General features: G+C 41.4%; 1 protein-coding gene across 2 annotated transcripts in view; it reads right to left on the bottom strand.

Annotated features, from left to right (window-relative positions):
- Positions 1–21862, bottom strand: part of TPK1 (thiamin pyrophosphokinase 1) — an 805392-nt gene that overhangs the window by 246766 nt on the left and 536764 nt on the right. For both annotated transcript variants that reach the window (XM_077491603.1, XM_077491602.1), the window contains exon 8: positions 12360–12471. In XM_077491603.1, coding sequence (XP_077347729.1) covers positions 12360–12471 — 112 coding nt within the window. The remainder of the gene's footprint in view (positions 1–12359; positions 12472–21862) is intronic.

The following is a 21862-nucleotide window of genomic DNA, read 5'->3' as shown; positions in this document are numbered from 1 at the left end:
AGGAAAAAAAAAAGAACTCATGCAGCCTCACCCTCCTCTCCTCACATGATCGGTGTGAGGAGCGGAGAGAATGGACATGATGCCGGTTTGTTGACAGTGATCACTCTGTCATTGGACAGAGGGATCATGTGGTAAAGGACTGTTGGGATTGGCCTTTTACCCCGATCCATGGTTCCAAGAACAATGTGAACATGGAGATTCCCGTGTGTGCACCCCAGGTGTGTGCGGGAAGCACGATTCTGGGAGGATGTCTTTGTATCTGATCGCACTGTAGCCATCATTAGGTAAGTGGTTAATGAACTGTCTGATTTTTTATTTTTTTTGGACAAAATAACAAACCATTACCTCACCTAAGCCCCTACCAGAAATCAGCCTAACTCGTTGTTGGGGTAGGTTTTGTCTTGGATAACTCCCTATTCAGTTCTTTGAGCATCTACCACAACACCTTCCTCGTCTTCCATGAGGAAGGTGAACATTGTAAATCACTCATCATGAGTCTTATTTCATAAGACCACTAATTGCTCATACACAAGCTGGTATCTAGAACATTTTACATCATTTAAACATCTAATGCTGCCAGATGGTGGACATATGGACTTATATGGGACAGATATGAACAGTATAAGACAAGGACAAGCTCCAATGAATCTTTTATTTTGACATGGACTTATTCAATTAAAAAAAAACATTACAGTAAGGTAGGTTTGTTACTTCTGTATTGTTTGAAAAAAAATCAATGTAAAGTCAGAAACCTTTCAGTTTCTTTAAAATGGACAATAAAATAAAATTAATACTGCACTTTAGTCTGTTGGAAACTTCAAATTTACCAAACAGAGTAAAATATTGTGCATGCATAAAAAAGCGAAAAAGTTCCTCTGCTTCCAACTTTGATGTGGCAATGGTTGCATAACAAAAAAGAGTCATGTCTGATTTTGAATGGGCTGCTCTATCACAACATGTACAGCACACACATAAATGGAACCTTTAACATATTGATTAGATCAGTCTTTCTCAACCGGGGTGCCACCTGAGGCCGTCAGGGGTGCCGTGGCATCATGGTTGAAAAAGGCTGCCAGTTCCCACTGAGCTCCAGCTTCTCCACCAAACTGTACATCGGCACAGGAGAAGCTCAGTCAGAACTTTTTCTACCTTTAATGTGACTTTTAAACTGTACAACTCAGTTGAACAACAAACTGAAATCTTTTAGGTGGAGGGAAGTTAACATAAAAAAATTAAATAATATGGTTGTATAAATGTGCACACCCTTAACCACTTCAGTTCCGGACCAATAAACACCTTAAGGACCAGAGGTCTTTTTGCAATTTCGCACTGCGCTGCTTTAACTGGTAATTGCGCGGTCATGCAATATTGCACCCAAACGAAATTTGCGTCCTTTTCTTCCCACAAATAGAGCTTTCTTTTGATGGTATTTGATTGCCTCTGCGATTTTTTTTTTTTGCGATATAAATGAAAAAAGAGCGAAAATTTTGAAAAAAAAAGATATTTTCTTCTTTTTGTTATAAGAAAAATCGAATAAACTAAATTTTAGTCATACATTGAGGGCAAAATTTATTCAGCCACATGTCTTTAGTAAAAAAAATGTCAATAAGCGTATATTTTTTGGTTTGCGCAAAAGTTATAGCGTCTACAAACTAGAGTACATTTTCTGAAATTTACACAGCTTTTAATTTATGACTGCCGATCTCATTTCTTGAGGTGCTAAAATGGCAGGGCAGTACAAATCCCCCCCAAATGACCCCATTTTGGAAAGTAGACACCCCAAGGAAATTGCTGATGGGTATGTTGAGCCCATTGAATATTTATTTTTTTTGTCCTAAGGGATTGAATAATGACAAAAAAAAAAATAAAAATTTATTTTTACAAAAAGTTGTCACTAAATGATATATTGCTCACACATGCCATGGTTATATGTGAAATGACACCCCAAAATACATTCTGCTGCTTCTCCCGAGTACGGGGATACCACATGTGAGGGACTTTTTGGGAGTCTAGTCGCGCACGGCACCCCGAAAACCAATCACCACCTTCAGGATTTCTAAGGGTGCAAATTTTTGATTTAACTCCTCACTACCTATCACAGTTTCGAAGGCCATAAAATGCCAAAATAGCACAAAACCCCCCCAAATGACCCAATTTTGGAAAGTAGACACCCCAAGCTATTTACTGAGAGGCATGTTGAGTCCATGGAATATTTTATATTTTGCCAAAAGTTGCGGGAATATTACAAACTTTTTTTTTTTGCACAAAGTTGTCACTAAATGATATATTGCTCACACATGCTATGGGCAGAAGTCAAATTACACCCCAAAATAAATTCTGCTGCTTCTCCCGAGTACGGGGATACCACATGTGGGGGACTTTTTGGGAGCCTAGTTAACTAGCTACCTAGCGACACTAGCGACACTGATGCAGCGTTCAGAAAAATTATCGCTTAGTGACACTGGCAAAAGGGGGTGAAAGGGTTAACTAGCGGAAATCAGGGGGTTAAAACCATTATTGGGTAGTATATCGGGGTACCTAGCGCTATAAAAACCTGGCGGTGAACCTAAAAAAATAACTAGCTACCTAGCGACTGTAGCGACACTAATGCAGCGATCAGAAAAACGATCGCTTAGTGACACTGGCAAAAGGGGGTGAAAGGGTTAACTAGCGGCAATCAGGGGGTTAAAAACATTATTGGGTAGTATATCGGGGTACCTAGCGATATAAAAACCTGGCGGTGAACCTAAAAAAATAACTAGCTACCTAGCGACACATGCAGCGATCAGAAAAATTATCGCTTAGTGACACTGGCAAAAGGGGGTGAAAGGGTTAACTAGCGGCAATCAGGGGGTTAAAAACATTATTGGGTAGTATATCGGGGTACCTAGCGCTATAAAAACCTGGCGGTGAACCTAAAAAAATAACTAGCTACCTAGCGACTGTAGCGACACTAATGCAGCGATCAGAAAAACGATCGCTTAGTGACACTGGCAAAAGGGGGTGAAAGGGTTAACTAGCGGCAATCAGGGGGTTAAAAACATTATTGGGTAGTATATCGGGGTACCTAGCGATATAAAAACCTGGCGGTGAACCTAAAAAAATAACTAGCTACCTAGCGACACTAGCGACACATGCAGCGATCAGAAAAATGATCGCTTAGTGACACTGGCAAAAGGGGGTGAAAGGGTTAACTCTAGGGGCAATCAGGGGGTTAAATCTTTATTGGGGGGTGATAGGGGGCTACCCTGGACCTAACACTAACTGTCCTGACAGTTTTTACTGTCACAACTGACACTGAATGCATTGATCAGTAAAGAAATGATCAATGCAATCAGTGACACTGTGACTGGGGGGGGAGGGGGGGCGGGGGGGGGGATCGGGGGGCGATCGGGGGGGGGATCGGGGGGGGTTTGTGTGCCTGTGTGTACCTACATGTCAGTGTAGTGTTCGTGCAGACTTACTTTTACTCTTCTCCTCGTAGTCCGGTCAAAAAGACCGCCCCGAGGAGAATGACATCACTTCCTCCTTCCTGTGTAAACAATACACAGGGGAGGAAGCTTCTCATTGGCCAGGAGCGATCCAGAGGGGGTGGCCGAAAACGAACGGCCATCCCCTCATCACGGAGCGCTCCTGGACCGAATCGGACCGCCGTATCCAGCGGGAGGGGGTCCGATGGGACCCCCCACCCGCTGGAAGGCAATCACGTAGATGTACGTGATTCTGCCTGCCTGTGCCATTGTGCTGACGTACAATGGCAATACGGCGGTCCTGAAGTGGTTAAACTAATGCTTTATTGAAGCACCTTTTTGTTTTTATTACAGCACCCAATCTTTTGGGGTATGAGTCTATCAGCATTGCTCATCTTGACTTGGCACTGTTCTTTGCAAAAACACTCCAGATTGTGAGGGCATCTCCTGTGCACAGCCCTCTTCAAATCACCCCACAGATTTGCAGGGTCAGGTCTGGGCTCTGGCTGGGCCATTCCAAAACTTTAATCTTCTTCTGGTGAAGCCATTCCTTTGTTGATTTGGATGTATGCTTTGGGTCGTTGACATGCTGAAAGATGAAGTTCCTCTTCACGCTTTCTAGCAGAAGCCTGAAGGTTTTGTGCCAATATTGTGTAAAGAAATCTAAATATATAATTTCATACTACGCTCTACAAACACTGAATCAATATACACATGAAAATATTGAATAGTTAAATTATAGTGTCCATATGAAATTCACATCGAATAAGTGTATATTGTCAATAAAAACCACCACCAGAAATCTTCAATTGGGTGAAAACAGTGATGGATTCTTAGTTGCTAGGTGAGATAAGTGCCATCTTCCACCAGAATCAAGCAAACATCCTACTCACCAGACCATTGTGACACCCATTACAGATAGTCAAAACAGGCATGTATCAATAGGAATAATCCTCTGGTGAAAAAGGGTTTCCCATACAATAGGCACCAACGATCAGTAACATGAATCACAACAAAAAAATAAGCCCCTCATGGTGTAGTAAAATGTAATTCATGAAGTAGCATATAACAGTTTAACAATTGAAAACTCGATTAGCCTAGTGAAATGAAACGCAGGTACACCATTTGCATTCCACCTGCACTCCAACAATCGGAAGTGACGTGTCACACACTATGCGGACTGACGCATTTCTTCTGCAACGTCTGACGTCATTGGGGCCATGTGTCAATATTGTCTGGTATTTGGAACTGTTCATAATTCCCTCTACCTTTACTGAGGCCTCTGTTCCAGCTATAGAAAAGCAGCCCCAAAGCATGATGCTGGCACCACCATGCTTCACTGTGGGTATGGTGTTCTTTTGGCGATGTGCAGTGTTGTTTTTGTGCCAAACATATCTTTTGCCATTATGGCCAGAAAGTGCAACCTTGGTTTCAACAGACCATAACATATTTTCCCACATGCTTTTGGGAGACTTCAGATGTGTTTTTGCAAAATTTAGTCAGGCTTGGATTTTTTTTTGCAAGAAAAGGCTTCTGTCTTGTTACTGTACCCCATAGCCCGGGCATACAGTATGAAGAATATTAAAGATTGTTATCACATGTACCACACGGCCAGTACTTGCCAGATTTTCCTGCAGCTCCTTTAATGTTGGTGTAGGCCTCTTGGCAGCCTTCCTAACCATTTTTCTGCTCATCTTTTCATAAATTTTGAAGGGTCATCCAGTTCTTGGTAATACCACTGTTGTGCCATATTTTCTCCACTTGATGATGACTGCGTTCACTGTGTTCCATGGTATATCTAATGCCTTGGAAATTATTTTGTACCCTTCTCCTGAATGATATCTTTTAACAATGAGATCCCTCTGATGCTTTGGAAGCTCTCTGTGGACCATGGCTTTTGTTGTAGGATGCGACTAAGAAAATGTCAGGAAAGACCTACTAGAACAACTGAACTTTATTTAGGGATAATCAGAGGCACTTTAATGATGGCAGGTGTGTACTGACTCCTATTTAACATGCGTTTGAATGTAATTGATTAATTCTGAACACAGCTACTTCCTCAGTTATAAGAGGGTGTCCACACTTATGCAACCACATTATTTTAGTTTTTTTATTTTTACTTCCCCCTAAAAGATTTCAGTTTGCATTTCAATTGAGTTGTACAGTTTATAAGGTATATTAAAGGTGGAAAAAGTTCTGAAATGACTTATCATTGTCTCATTTTTTTACATCACAGAAACCTGACATTTTAAGAGGGCTGTGTACACTTTTTATATCCACTGTACTACTCATGGCCAAAACAATTCTGTCAGATAATGCACCACTTCACCCAGAAAGTTGTTGCAATTACAAATGTTTAGGCATTCTCATGTTTATTTCTTTTGTCTGTATTAGTGTGACACAAAAGTGGAGAAACAAAAAAAACAGATCTGACACATTCCACACAAAACTCCAAAAATAGACTGGACAAAGTTATTGGCACCTTCTCAAAATTGTAAGAAATAATTGCATTTCACGTTTGCGATGCTCCAGTAATTTGTAATTTAACTCACTTGTATCAATTAACAGGTGCTGACAATATAGAAATCACACTGCCAACCAGTTAAAATGGTGAAAAATTGACTCAAACTTTCTGTTGTGTGTATCTGTGTGCCTCACGGAGCACAGAGATGAGAAAGAGCAGCAAAGAATTGTCTGAGGATTTGAGAACAAAAATTGTGGAAAAGCATGGACAATCTCAAGGTTACAAGTCCATCTCCAAAGATCTTAATGTTGCTGTGTCCACTGTGCGCAACATTGTCAACTAGTTTACAGCCCATGGCACTGTATCTAATCTGCTTAAAGTGGAGTTCCACCAAAAAATGGAACTTACGCTTTAAGTGACGGTGACCCCCTGACATGCCATATTTGGCATGTCATTTTTTTGGGGGGGAGCGGATACCCTCTTTTTAGAGGCATACAGCTCCCAGTTCCTCCAGGGGCTCCGCGGCGCCAGAAGTTCACCTCTCCCTGCTCCCTCCCTGCAATCTTCTGGGACATGTCACAGGTCCCAGAAGATTGCCCAGCCATTCACAGCATGGCTCGTGCATGCGCAGTGTGTGCCCGGCTGTGAAGCCACAGCCGGGCGCCAACAGTATGAATGCCAGCACCTCAGAAAGGAAGGGAAGAGGAGCGGGACTTCATACACCCGCATTACTGCACCGTTGGACAGGTGAGTGTCTGATTATTAAAAGTCAGCAGCTAAACTTTTTGTAGCTGCTGACTTTTAACTATTTTTTTTTTCAACGGTACTCCACTTTAAGCAAAAATTGATTAGAACCAAGGCAAGTCAATATCAAAAGAACATAAAGGAACATAATTCCATAAAGGAACAAGCTGCAGCATATTTAAATTGCTTTTATTTGGAAAAAACACAATTGAAAAGAAATGCCACATAAAACACCTTCACCGCATATGAATAAAAACAAGTGTGTTTTTAAGTAGCATCAATGAAAACCCCAGCCTATGTTTTTAAGCATTAGACATGTTGTCATACTTGTTTTTATTGACATGCGGTGAAGGTGTTTGATGTAGCATTCATTTTCAATTGGGTTTTCTTTCAAATAAAAGAAATTTAAATATGCTACAGCTTGTTCCTTTATGGAGCTTCCTTTGATATGGACTTAACTTGGTTCTAATACATTTTTTCTTAAGCTGTAATCGCTGTCTCCAGGAATGCAACCTATTCCTATGGTGAGTCTGCGGTTTCATTTTCTTTCGATTTTACATGGGTAATTATCATCTATTATATTTATGTGGTTATTTACTGTAGCTCATTTTCCTGGACCTGGATGAAAGAGAAAAATTGATCAAAGATTGCAACAAAGAATTGTTTGAATGGTGGATAAAGAACCTCAATCAATTTCCAGACAAATGCAAGCTTACCTTCAGGCACAGGCTACAACTGTGTCAGCTCGCACTATACATCGCCATCTGAATGAAAAGGGATACTATGGTAGGAGACCCAGGAGGACCCCACTGCTGACATAGAAAAACATAAAAAAGCTAGACTAGAGTTTTCGAAAACGTACCTGAGGAAGCCAAAATCCTTTTGGGAGAATGGGCTGTGGACAGACTAAACAAAATTACAACTTTTAGGTAAAGCCCATCATTCTGCTGTTTCCAAAAAAAGAAATGAGGCCTTTAAAGAAAAGAATACAGTGCCTACAGTCAAACATGGTGGAGATTCACTGATGGTTTGGGGTTGCTTTGGTGCTTCAGGCACTAGATGTCTTGACTGTGCACATGGCATTATGAAATCTGAAGACTACCAAAGAATTCTGGGGTCTGCAGGGCCCAGTGTCAGAAAGTTATGTCTCCGTCAGGTCATGGGCCTTACAGCAGGACAATGACCCAAAACACATGTCAAATAGCAGGTTAATAGCATCATAGTACAAACAGTATTACAATGAAGGTACTCTGTGTCTCCCATTAAAGGGAGCCAGGAATACAGCGGCCTATGCCCAAGTTGGTGGTATTTCTCTACTAGCTTTGCTGGAGAGTATTGAACTGGCTAGCAATAAGCCCAGATCCAGCAGTTGGGAAAAGTAACCCTTCCAATCCAAAAGACCTGGAGCACTTGGCAACAGGTCTGTGGTCCAAAATTCCAGTAGAGAGGTGTTATGCCACATACACATGATTGGAATTCCGGCCAGAAAAAGACCGATGAGAGCTTTTCATCGGAAAATGCGACCGTGTGTATGCTCCATCGGAATTTAGCTGTCCGAATTTCCGCCAGCCAAAAATTTATAGCATGTTCTCAATTTTCCTGACGAAAAAACTTTCTATCGGTAATTCCGATCATGTGTATGCAATTCCGACACGCCAAAAATCACGCATGCTCAGATTCAACTACGAGACAGAAGCTATTGGCTACTGGCTATTGAACTTCCTTTTTCTAGTCACGTCGTATGTGTTGTACGTCACCGCGTTATAAATGATCGGAATTTGATGTGACCGTGTGTAGGCAAGACAGCTTGAGCCGAATTCCGTCGGAATTCTGTCGGGAAAACCATCAGAGCTTTTTCCGACGAGAATTTCCGATCGTGTGTACGTGGCATAAGAAACTCATGGATGATAACAGAAAGCAATTGATTTCAGAAATTTCAGGGGTGTGCTACCAAACATTAAATTTAGGGTGTCAATAATTTTGTCCAGTCCATTTTTGGAGTTTTGCGAGGAACATGTCAGATTTGGCTTTTGGCTTCTCCACTTTTTTGTGTTATACCAATACAAATAAAAGCAATAAACATTTTCAGGCAACAGCAACAAGGACTCTGAAAAATGATCCATGCTCAGAATGTTTTCAGAGGCATTTGACAGGTGGTGAAGCGGCAATATGCTGCCTGCTCATTGCCTTTTTAACACCCTAAATGCAGAATCACCAGGCAGCCACATTTACCTGGGTGTATACGTCCAGCCACGGCCACGGCAGGTGTATGTATCTGTCCTTTGCCACTTCAATGTGCTGCCCTATCTCAGTCCCAGACCCTTCTTTTTATGGCGCCGCACTGAAAATGCACAGGGTACCATTAAGCATTAATGACACTCCTGCACATCTGCTAAAATTTTACATGCATTCCTCGACATGCAGTTATGTGAACCAAGCCTTAGACTGGGGTGCCTAGAGACTGAAAATACTTTTCAAATTCGACCTGACTGGAAAAAGGTTGAGTAACACTGGATTAGATTCTTGAGCTCATCAATTTTACATGTATATATAAAAAACATCAACAAGACTATGGTTTGCTTTAAGACAGTTGGGAAACATAGAAGATACTTTTGTTATTACATTTGGCTCCAAGCTTTGGATATCTGAACAAGAGCTGAAAGAAAGAAATTCAATAAAAGTGGTATAGAAGGTAATTAGGGATCAGGTGCAAGTCCCTAGTTTCATATCCAGCAAGTAATATCAAGCCATATACTAGAGGAACACCAATAGCTTCATGACACAATGCACTGTAACAATAAATACACAATAGTCCAAAAAGTTTCTGTATCAAAAAGGATATTATTTAAAAGAAAATGTAACTCAGCTGGGTATCACTATACATGCTTAGGAAACAAACATATACATTCTGTCCGTTGCAAAGAGAAAATTGTGTATTAATTTTTTTTTTTTTCATAGTTTAACTAAAAAAACATACTGTAGCTTTAGTCAAAAGGTGTTATAGATACATGCTGCTTTCCCACCTGCCCTGGATACACATCTGACCTCATAGTTTATAAAAAAAAAAAAAAGGGCTCATTAATGAATAGATAGTAATCCCATGTCTAGTGTTAACACACAGCTTCCTTCTGACTCCCTGCTGAACAAACACAATAGAAAACTAAAACACTATACAATGGTTCGAATGCATACTTAAAATGCAGAAAGACAAAATAAGTAGAAGGGCTCTCCTTCATCTAAGCTAAAAACTCATGTCTAAATAGTAACACAGGGATTATTTATCTTTTCTAATTTTAACAGAACAAAGGATTATGTAGTGCATGCCATTGCACTAAAATAGTATTGTGAAAAGTAAACTGCGACTCCACTTTTGCTGGGAGAAAACATGCAAACATCTCCAGGTCAATTATATTTATTGTAAGCCCCTGTACACACGGCTGGACATTCTGACAACCAAATCCATTTTGTCCCAAACTGTTGCATACACACGGTCGGACAAAGTTGTCGGAAAATCCGATTGTACATAACGTGATGACGTTATTTCGTTACGACGGGACTACGTTCAGGCTAATAGCCAATAGCTTTGGTCTAGGAATTTGATCTGCGCATGCGTGACACTTTGTCTGTCGAAGTAGGCTACATATGATCGGAGTATGCCCGATTGGAGCATTTTGTCGGAAAATTTTACGTACAAGTTGGAAAACTTGGTCCGTCGGGTAGTCCGACGGAAACAGTCCGATGGAGACCACAGTCGGATTATCCGCCAAAACGGTCCGGAATATCCGACCGTGTGTACAAGGGCTAAGGATTACAGCGAAAGTGTGGAGTTTTACCTACAGCTGTTCTGCTCAAACTGAGACCTGCTAACTGGGAAGGTCTATCTGCTATAATCATATAATCCGTTTCAGTGTTGTAAGAAGAAAAAAACTTCTTGGATAAGAAGCAAATAGTAAAAGTAAGCCCATGGCGCAAGCAGGAAATCACATTTTCTGTGTCATTGCGTGTACATGCTGCGTACAGGACACTACATAGTTTTCTACATGTTAGGAATTATTAATAAATGTCAATGACAATATATAGATATATATATAATCACATTTTATGTTCTTCATAATAATAAGCTTAAAGTGGTTTTAAACTCTTACCATACACCGACTGAAGTCACTAGCCTCAGGTGATTAAACATATCCTCCTACACATACTGTAAGTTTTACTGGTTTATCTGCAGGCATTACAACCATTTAAAGTACAAAATTGACACAGTTTTTCTGAGCTTTCAGAGGCTGCTCAGAGTGGAGAACTTTGTGTAATCGGAATTAGTGAAAGGAAGGGACACCCCCATCTACACAACTTAATAGGGAACTATGCACAGCTGAGACTGTCAATTACAGGCTGTGTGCTAGAGCCCCCCCCCCCCCCCCCCAGCCTGTCAGAAATCAGACATACAGGTGGAACCAGCAGACAAACCAAACTGAAAACAAATCACACTCAGTGCTTTGGATTGAGGCAAGTATATAGAATTTATATGCTATGTTCCTTTTTCATGTCAGAAATGAACAACCACCTTAAAGTGATTGTAAACCCTTACAACACACTTTCACCTACAGGTAAGCCTAGATTAAGGCTTACCTGTAGGTGCTGTAAATATCTCCTAAACCTTCATGGTTTAGGAGCTATTTACAATTCCCCATATGAGAATTCCGTCTGCGCATGCGGCAATGTACTGGGCGCATGTGCACTTTAGAAGGGTAACGGCGTGCCGTTTTCATTAAACAACATGCCGTGACTGGCGGCCCCCATGCGCATGCGCGGGAGTGACGTCACGCGACTCCGGACAGTCACAGCCGGAGTCCGTGACCCCGGAAGGAAGATGGATGCTGCCAGGCGGCAAGGAAATTGGGGACATCGCTGGCTCCTGTGTCAGGCAAGTGACACATAATGGGCTACTAAGCGATGCATAGTAGCCCATTATGCTTTGCCTTTACAGGGAAAGAAAGAGGAAGTAAACCCATCAGGGTTTACTTCCTCTTTAAAGTAAGGCCAGCCATACACGGTGCAAATTTATTTCCTGAATATCTGGCAGGGGCAGGCTGGTTGTACGCAAGTTTGATCGATTGATCAACTTGGTACATTCAGCCTGCCATTAACGGTTCAAATATTGTCCGGTTCCTGCTGAACCGGTGGAGATCCGGACCATGTATGACCGGCCTAAACATGTCCCTATTTCCCTCCCACTAACTCTTACCTTCACTGCACTATTTGCCTACTAGATCCCTTAGAAATGCCCACAATTTCTGTATATCCGAAAGCATGCAACCTTCCTCTCATGATGCAGTGCTTGATGTCTCAGGAGCCAATCGACTGAGTACTGTAACATGAGGCTGGAAGTAAAGTCTTACAAGGTTTACCAAGCATTTGTTCAACCAACTTCATGTAGAATCAATCCAGGTGGAATGACACCTATATTTGAGCTTCTGTTGGCCATAGTAGCGTATTAATGAAACACATAGATGTGAAAGTGCTCTTAGGGGACAGGACTACCCTGTAGTTCATTTAACTACAAGGTTGCAAATTAACATTATTGTAGCAACCCCTGCTGCTACCTCAAAGTAACATAAATATTATTTATTTAATTGAAATGATATTTAGACAATAGGAAATAAAATTCTAAGCTCACTTACAGAGATTCCACTTTAAGCCAGTTGTAGTCACAGAACGACATGGAGATCCTACAGGAATAAGACCGCACCAATTCCCTTCTCTTCCTGTTGCTACGTTCAATTTGTGTTTTCCCTGTGGCAGACATCAAATGGAAAAGAATATATTACACTTGCACTTTCAGATTTGCTTTTTCTCCAATGTCTTCTAGAACAATATCACAGTGAATATCACTGGTACATGCAATAAAGAGACAGAAAGTGAAATGACTGACAGTTTTCAACCTGTCAAATTAGGGAATTGATTTATAAGCAATCAGACAAAGAAAACTGGAGCAGTTGCCCATTGCGACCTGCCAAGTTTCATCTTTTAAATGAAAGAAAGAAACTGGTTTTATTATAAACACTTCCATTTCTGTGCCATGTTTACTTAAGCTGGATACACGCTATACAATTTTCTGTAGAGTTTTTTTTCCTTCTGATTTAACAAAACCATATAATATGAAGTCAAACCTTAAGCTTTTCAATTTGTATTTAATCAGACAGGCCCTTGCACTACATGGTTTTGTTAAATCTAAAGGAAATCAGACAACAAAAGTTGTCTGGTGTGTATGGGGTCTAACTAGTGTTCAGAAAACAGCTCCTATGTGTTTTACCAAGGGGAGATTTCCCACTGTTATTTGGTGTGTACAAGCCAATCAATTACCCAATCAGCACACAAAGGGTCTAAATACATAAATTTCCAGTAAACTGAGTAGCATTCCCACTGTAGATATTATTGAGCATTGCTAATTACAACATCATTCATTAAACGGTAGTAGAAGAAAATTCCCGTGTGCTGCTGAACAATAATTACAAGCGTTATATCAACTGCTTGCAAAATTCCAATTCATTTTAAGCAAGCAGCAAGCTTTAGGACGGGTTCACATACATGCAACTTAGAATGACAGGAGAGTAACTGGCTCTCAATGGAGCTGGTTCACACAGTTCTGGGGCGGCCACGGTCCGCATTGAAGAAGGGTCCTGTGCGTCTTCTGGTCCAATTCAGGCAAAAATTCGGACCTGATTCACACCTGAATCGGTGAACAGAGATGCAACGAACCCCATGCTGTGAACCACGACATATGTGAACAGAGCCCAAAGGAATAGGAAAAGAAACTAATTTTGATGCTTTCTGGTATTCGTCATAAGTAATTGCCTGCATCAAGCCTCCTGAAAGTACAGCTGAAGGTCCATAAAACTCAAACATGAAAATTACTTTTTAAAAGTTGATATTTGCATAAGGCCCCTTTCACACTGATGTCCCGTTCAGGCCCGCCTGTCAGTTTTTCAGGCGGACCTGAACGGGTGCTCCATAGAGCTCTATGGAGCGTCGGATGTCAGCGGTGACATGTCCGCTGACATCCGACCCGCTCCGATCCGAAAAAGTGTAACGGAGGAAAAAGCTATTTTTCCATCCGTCTGCGGATCGGATCGGGTGACGACGGGCACTGCGGTCCGTCGAAATCCGATCTCCATTAGGGGAGAGCGGCGCTGTGACAGGTCTGTCCCTGCGCAGTGTGCAGAGACGGACCTGTCATCTCCCTGCTCAGCGGGGATCGACGGAGTGATCCTCGCTGAGCAAACGGATATCCACGGGGCGGATCAGAACTGATCCGCCCCGTGTGAAAGGACCCTAAGGCTGCTCAAGCATGGAGCACAGCATTTCAGGACAAGCTATGCCTACTATAAAAGTAAATGCATCTCTGGCAACTCAGGTTTGCAGCAAAAACCAACCCCTGTATATTTTCTGATCAATGCTACCTAGCAGTGTTAATTTAGTCAACTAAAATGACTAAAACATTTTAGTCGACTAAAACATTTTAGTAGACTAAATGAATACTATTTTAGTCAACTACAATACTAAAACTAAAACAACTGAGATGACTAAAATACATCTAAAACTAAAATGCCATTTTATTCAAAAGACTATGACTACAACTAAATTGCAATTACTGAAATGTACTGGAGATTTTAGTCGACTAAAACGTAGAACATTTTAGTCGACTAGTTAGTCGACTAAATACGACTAAAAACTAAAACAATTGCAGAAAAAATGCCATTTTAGTCCTAAGACTAAAATTAACACTGCTACCTAGATAAATAAACATTATCAATATCAAAATACAATAAATATCAGGTTTCTTGTACATTAAATACTACTATCATCTTAAAAATGTATCTAAATCCGAAAATAAATTTATATATTGCAGCTTACCAGTCTTTAGCGGTAGTGGCTGCACTGGTTTTCTTGTTTTTTACTTCTATATTCACTTAAGGATTCTGCCTGTAACACACTTTCTGTTCTAGGATGACAACACTCAGTCACCTCTGTATTATGACAACAGAAATAAGGCATGAAACCCTGCACCTCTCCCCATGTCCATAACATAGAGGGGTTTGATTCTGTAGTCCTCACGGAAAAATGTAATTGATAAATTGCTATTGAGCTGTACATGCCAGTGTTAGCCTATAGCACAGACGAATGTAAGTGTATAATCTGACTACTTTATCGTTAAACCTGCACAGGCTAAACACATGGAACACCCTTAGGATGTCCCTGGCCGGGAAGGCCAATCTTATAAAAATGATTTTAATGCCCCAATTGCTCTATTTCCTCCACAACTCACCGATAGTGATACATTAAAAAATTTTCAGAGTAGTGAATACGCTTTTTCAGAAGTTGTTGTGGAACACAAAGCCCCCTAGGATCAAGTTGGAACAGCTGCAGCACCCCAAGGCCAGCGGAGGGTTGGCGGTACCCAACCCTTGGCTGTACTATGTTGCGGCCCAGTTGCAACATTTGGTGGGCTCCATGTCGCATGAACTGGCGGGCTCCTCAGCGAGGCTGCTGCTTCATGCGTCGGGGGCAGAGACCATCCCTATGGGACTGGAGGCCCAGATGTTTAAGGGCTCCAATAAACTAACCCCTACGCTGTCCATGATACAAAAAATATGGAACAAGAGTAGACAGTTGCAGGGGGTGCAGGGATTCATGGAATATAGTCCGATATGGGGTGATCATACGTATGTAGAGATCGCTAAAATACAGCCTGACCCTAGATGGAGTGCCCATATATTTCAGGATGGAAAGCTTCTCTCCTTTGCAGCCATGCAGCGAAAATTTAACCTTACGGAGGCTATGATCTTTCCCTACTTGCAGCTAAGGCACGCGGTGGCCACGCAGGGGGACTCGGGAGATTGGGTATTGTCGCCCACCCCGTTATACCATGCGTTGCACTCTGCGGACGGCACAAAGGGCATAATTTCACAATGCTATCAGATGTTGCTAGCACGGCACCTGCGTGACCACCCGTGCAAAGCACTGCCGCTTTGGGAACAGGATGTAGGTACACTCACGGGTGAGCAGTGGGAGGAGGCCATGCAGGCCATCACCTACTGTTCACTGAATGTGGAGCAAAAAGTCTCCCAACTTTATATCGCACTGAGAGCGCACTACACACCGGTTAGGCAGTGTAGGATGGGTGGGACGGCTGACCCCCTGTGCGGTAGGTGCAGGCAACACGAGGGGGATCTTATCCACCTCCTGTGGCGTTGCCCGAAGCTCCACAGATATTGGAAGGAGGTAGTGGACACTGTCAATATGGTGTTTCACACGCAGATACCTTTGGATCCCATATGTTGTATCCTAGGGGTACTGGAGGAGGTGGTGTCTTTGGAACCAATCAGGGTGGCAGTCTCCAGGGCGCTATTCCAGGCCAGGAAACTTATTTTGCTGGGCTGGAAATCTGCAGAACCCCCAGCAGTGGCGACCTGGATAACCCATATGGGCAGGACCCTTATCATGGAGAAATACATCTATCAGCACAGGGGATGCCCGGGAAGGTTTGAGCGCCTGTGGTCACATTGGCTGGATACACCTGGGCTAAGTCCAAACAAATTAATATTGTCCAGATTATTGTAAGATGTGTGGCAAAGGGCGGGCAAGGGATGCTTAGCCCGGAAATGTTATACCTGCTGGGGAACTTTGTGCGATTATGGGGCGGAGGGAGGAAGTTCTGGGCTGATGTATTGCCTGTCTGTACATTGACAATTGTGTATCAAGCGGATGTAACTGTGCACTGGAAATTGCTGTATACCTGTAACTTCAATAAACACCTTTTTGATTTTAAAAAAACCTGCACAGGCTATATTGCGCTATGTTATATACTCAGTTTTTCAGAACGTTTGTCTGCATAAGAATTGAAAGACCCAGCAGCTGATGCCAAATAAGCTATGGATCATCTCTCTTTGATGTTGCCCATCCTTCTATGAATCCCATGCAATTTTCTATCTAGCTAATTGCTATTTGGTGAGTTTTTTCTTCTCACACAAGTGTTGGTGGAGCACAGACAGTTAAAAGATCACTTATCTCACATTATTGAACACCTTCTTTTTGGATATGTGGACTTTTTCTTTTCCTTGAATTTTTATTGGTTAATGATTTTTGGTATGATGAATTAGCGCTGCCCTTTTATGTTTATTTTCTTTCACATGCATATAGGTGATTAGTTCACTTTAAAAGGGGGCAGCTTTTTTTGGATTTTAGCAGTCATTTTGGTTGGCGCCACTGTTTATTAATTGTATATCAATGCAATTGATCACAGTCAGCCCAAACACACAGCTCAGGAAGTTATTGACTTACAAGATTTTTGGCAAGATCAACTGGTATTTTTTATTTTTTGTAAACTAATCAGATATAGCAAAATGCTTTCAAAAGGGACCAAATTGGAGAAGTGTGTTAGGGTTTATATATATTTTAATTTTCTCGCTCACTCTAGCAATGAGATGACAACTCTAAAATTTCAGTTTTAATCTAACTGCCACCGCCAGTAAAATGGCAAATAATAGGAGCATGCTTCCCCCCAGATTGCTTTTATGAAGAAGGTGATTTTGACAATCAAAGCTGACTGTAAATAGAAGCAGTGAAAAATATAAAACAGAGGAGCAAATTTATTATGGCTTCTTTTCACCTGCCTAACCTTTTTCCGAGTCCTGCTTTTTTTGTTTTTCCCATTTGTAAAAGTCCACAGTATGGGCTTGTAAAAAGTGTCCACATTTAAAATTATAATCAGTATAAAAAGCTGTCACTTGCCATTTGTGCTCTCGATATATTTAGGATCGAAATTTGCACTTCATGAATTGTTTGAAAAACACAGTTTCATATCAACCTGAGGTTTTACATTAATAATCTAGAAATAAATTGTTTCTTGTTTCCATACTAACCTGTTGAGTTAACAATCTCTCACACAGCATTAGTCTCAGATGTGGAATCAAACAGTCACATTTAAAAACTGCACTGGCTCTTGCCCAGGGAAATTGCTATTTGAATAGGCAATTTCTGACATGCCCGTGCTTTTAAATTCAACTTGTACAAACCAGTGCAATAGAACTGATTCCAAAGCACAAGAGGGATTATTTATAAAAGTCATGGTGCTGTACAACTGGGGCGAATCTAAATTTGATTGATGAAAAGATTTCCCAGTGCCATTACCAAATAATTCAAGTCTTTCAGTAATAATAATTTAAAGCTTGCCTTCTATAACAAACTGCTGATGTGTCCTGATTTTTCCTTTTGTATACAGGACTGATTTTGAATAGGTCTGTCTCTCAGAGTGATAAAGTAAGCATGTGGCTTAATACTACTTTGTTCTGTACTTCCTAAATAATTCTTAAGACTCTACTTTAGAAGAAAAAAAAATCCTTTTAAGTTTTAAGACATTGATACTTTTCATTTTAGTCTTTAGCAGTATTAAAGGACAATTAAACATTATGCTAGGTTTAAAGCAGAACCCCAGCCAAAATTAGGATAAAAATGAATCCTATTAAAAGATAAAATAGCAAAACGATTTTTTTTTGCTGAAAAATTGCCTGAAATTTAGATTTCCCTTGCAGTACCTTTTCTATTACTCAATGTACTCAGATACGCAGTACACAGATGACCAGCACCATTCCACCCAATACCTCTGAACTCAGATCGTCCTGGACCCACCTCAGCTTGTAAATGGAAGTGAAGGAGATGCAGCACAATGATAAGTTCTTCTCTCTATTACTTTGGCTTCTCTTCTTAGCAACATATTTTTTTTTGTCAGCACAAGAACTGACTGGCTCTTTGTAATGCTTATATTGTACCTCTTACTCAAGGCCTGCTGTACAAGGATTAAAAGAAGATACCAGGTCAAAAACAGGTACTTACACTGTATGCTACCCTTGCTGCTACCCAGAAAGTCACACCACCTGCCCATCCCTTCTGCGTTTCACAGAATTTGTATTACTACAGTCCTACGATGAACACAGTCCTGCCATTACATTTTGTGAATGGGCAGCGAAATCCTTCTCCACCCATTTACAGAACACACTGTATAATGGGAGTGTAGCAAAACAAGTTCTGTAAATGACAGAGGAGTAGGAGAAGGCAGATGAGTGGGCCAACATTTTGCAGCAGCTGCAGTTAGGTGCGCCAGAAGACAGCTGTTTAGGACAGTATTCTGTAGCTGTGAAGGGGAACTGCAAGGATGATTTTTAGCAGAGGAAACAGCCTTGAGATAATGAGATACACACCAATACACATAACCACCAATCAGAAGCCCCTTGTATATGTGCGGCTGCATATCAGAAAATGGGGCGGGTTCAGATGGGGATTCAATTCAAATACACCCGAGCTCATCCCTACCAAGAACGATGAAACCAGTGGTTAGAAAAATCAAAAGCCTGCCACTGCTGAGCTCTTATGAAAATGTTAATTTCTAGGTTGCTATGCTTACATTCTTGTTTCAGTGCTTTAAAGCCGAACTACAGAAATGTACTAACTTACTATGAATTAAGTCCAACAAGGTGCATGCCTCATGGACTTATCTATTTTATTTACAAATGACAATTTTATGGAGCATGAGCAGTACAGCTATCACTAAACTCTCGGTTCTCTCAGAGTAAAGACGGCGTCTTTTCATACCTGGCATCTCTGCCTGCCCTTCTGCTCTGCTGTTCATTCACAGAAACCTTTGTGTTCTGTGAATGAGTTCACCTCTGCTAATCAGGTCAGAGCACTACACCCACCTGGGTCAGTTAAGAGCTATGAGTGTCAAAAGAATGCCCTTTATCTTGATTCTGTGTAGCAGAGTGGGAGTTTTAGGGGATGGAAGGCATAGATCAAGTCACACTGATCCCACAGAGATACCAGAGCATCAATTGCTTTCACCAGAGGATCTCTGTATCTGGAGATTCACACCTGGTATGTAAACAGTTTACAAGGCTGGAATGTGAAGCTCTGTCCAGGACAGAAGGTTTTTTACTTATCTTGTTGCACCAATGCTTTTAGTTCCTCCTTGATATACACCACTGCCATGGAAATGCCTGCCTGGATCCTGATTAAGAGCCCTCCATTCAAGATGTTCAGCACTGTAGTGACAAGCAAATTGCCCAAAGCTTCAGAATGATTTCTCCAGGGTCAAAGTCCCTTGCACTGTCAAGGTATATAGGACTCTTCCCTAGCCCATGAGGCTGGCATATGCTGTGATGACTTTCCAAACGATTGAACGGATGGATTTTCCTAACTCCAGAGTTCAATTCTTGAGCCTCCAGTCCAGGGAAAACCTGGTTAAAGGAAGGGGTCATAACCGATGGAGCCAAGAAAACAAATGCAAAGAATTAAGAATAACTAAAGGCTAAACTTTTTCTTAGTTTTGAAAAGAGCGGAGAGAGATTAGAACCCCTTTCAGTTTTTATTGCTGTCTCTACACCCATTAAGGATATTCACCATCTCTATTTCTCCTATTTACCATTATCATTAAAAGTGAAAGTAAAAGAAAATATGAAATTTTGGGTTGTCCCCAGAAAAGCAATAGTGGGTAAATCTTCCAATGGTACACTATTTCTGGCAATCTGGGGGTCCCCCAAGGTATTTCCCTAATTTGCAGGGATTTCCTCTCACTTCCTGTTTGGCTATGGGACAGGAAGTGCCGCAAAATCCCTGCAATGGGACACAGATGGTGAACAAAAAAATCTGACTGGGGTGATATCGCCCTCTTACTCTATCCAAAATGGGAAAAAAAAAGCTTTTGTTTTAGTTCTACTTTAAGCAGGGATGACATTCCAGGTTGTCAGTGCAGGTCCTTAAAGTGATTGTAAAGCTTAATTAAAAAAAATAAAAATAACAAACATGTCATACTTATCTCCACTGTGCAGTCCGTTTTGCACAGAGTGGCCCCAATCATCCTCTTCTGAGGTCCCCCGGTGGCGCTGGTAGCTCCTCCCCGCATCATATACCCCCTAGGAGAAGCGCTCTCACAGAAGGTTACCTTGCCGGCGAGCTCCCGAGTCCAGCATGTGAGTCTATAGACACAGAATGCAGAACTCGGCCCCACCCCCCCAAAGCCGTGTCATTGGATTTGATTGACAGCAGCAGGAGCCAATGGCTGAGCTCCTATAAATCTATCCAATCAAGAGCTGATAACTCCAGGCAGAGGAAGAGCGCATCTACGCCGCGGGAAATTCTAGGGCTCAGGTGAGTAAAGCGGGAGGGCTAGAAGAAGTTTATTCACCCTAATGCATAGGATGCACTAAGGTGAAAAAACACAAGGGTTTATAACCCCTTTAAGAGGAAATACTGCTGGCTGCCATGGAACTGTTAATTGATTGACAGCCTGGGATACTTGAGCCAGCAAGACCGCTCATCTTAAAAGTTCACCTTTCCAAACAAAAAACAGGTTAACAAAAATTGTAAAGCCTTGCACCGGCGATCTGCAGATCATGGGTGCAATCTCAGGCTGCTGTGGACTGTCTGTGTAGTAGCTGTCTGTCCATACCTTGTATGGGCAGGCAGTTACTGAATGACATGAAGAATCAATGAAATATTAAAGTGCATCCTGGTAGTTCATTACGCCGCAAAGACAAGACATTGACTAACTGGGGTGGAACTGAACAATTCCTGTATATAGGTGCAGCAAATAAAATATGGTACCTCTCGCTGAAAGTGAGAACAAAGTAAACCTAATGATGCAGCACTTAATTCCTCAGCTTTAGGGTGTACCTCCGCTTTAAAGATAACAGGTAATCTCTAAAAAATTCTGGTGAATACAGCTAGACATCCATCCTTCTTGGGCATTTGTAATGCTGGAAGTAGAAGGGGGGGGGGGGTTATACCAGGCTTGTCGCTGTTTTGTTTGCCAGTGTCCACATCAAGGCAGTAGTATAACCCAAATCCACTGAATTCTTTAGCATGTAGTGAACAAACAAGAATATGTGTTTCTCTATATACTGTAGTTTGAAATTAAATTTGTATATTTGGAGAGCCATATTTGTTCAACATACCTGTATGTTGGTTTTACTTCCTGTTTAGCTGTACGACACAGTGACAATAATTTACTGACTCTCTTAATCAGGAGGCACATGCACATGAGATGACAATTGCCCAGTAATTGATTTTTGACAAGATTAGGTGGCAACCTCATGTTTATGTTGTCAGGTAGACCACTAATATTCGACCACTT

This window comes from Lithobates pipiens, unplaced genomic scaffold (genome assembly GCF_037356315.1).
Source record: "Lithobates pipiens isolate NorthernLeopardFrog02 unplaced genomic scaffold, aLitPip1_a1.2 Scaffold_19, whole genome shotgun sequence".
Taxonomy (NCBI): Eukaryota; Metazoa; Chordata; class Amphibia; order Anura; family Ranidae; genus Lithobates; species Lithobates pipiens.
This window is presented reverse-complemented; position numbering and strand designations above follow the sequence as displayed.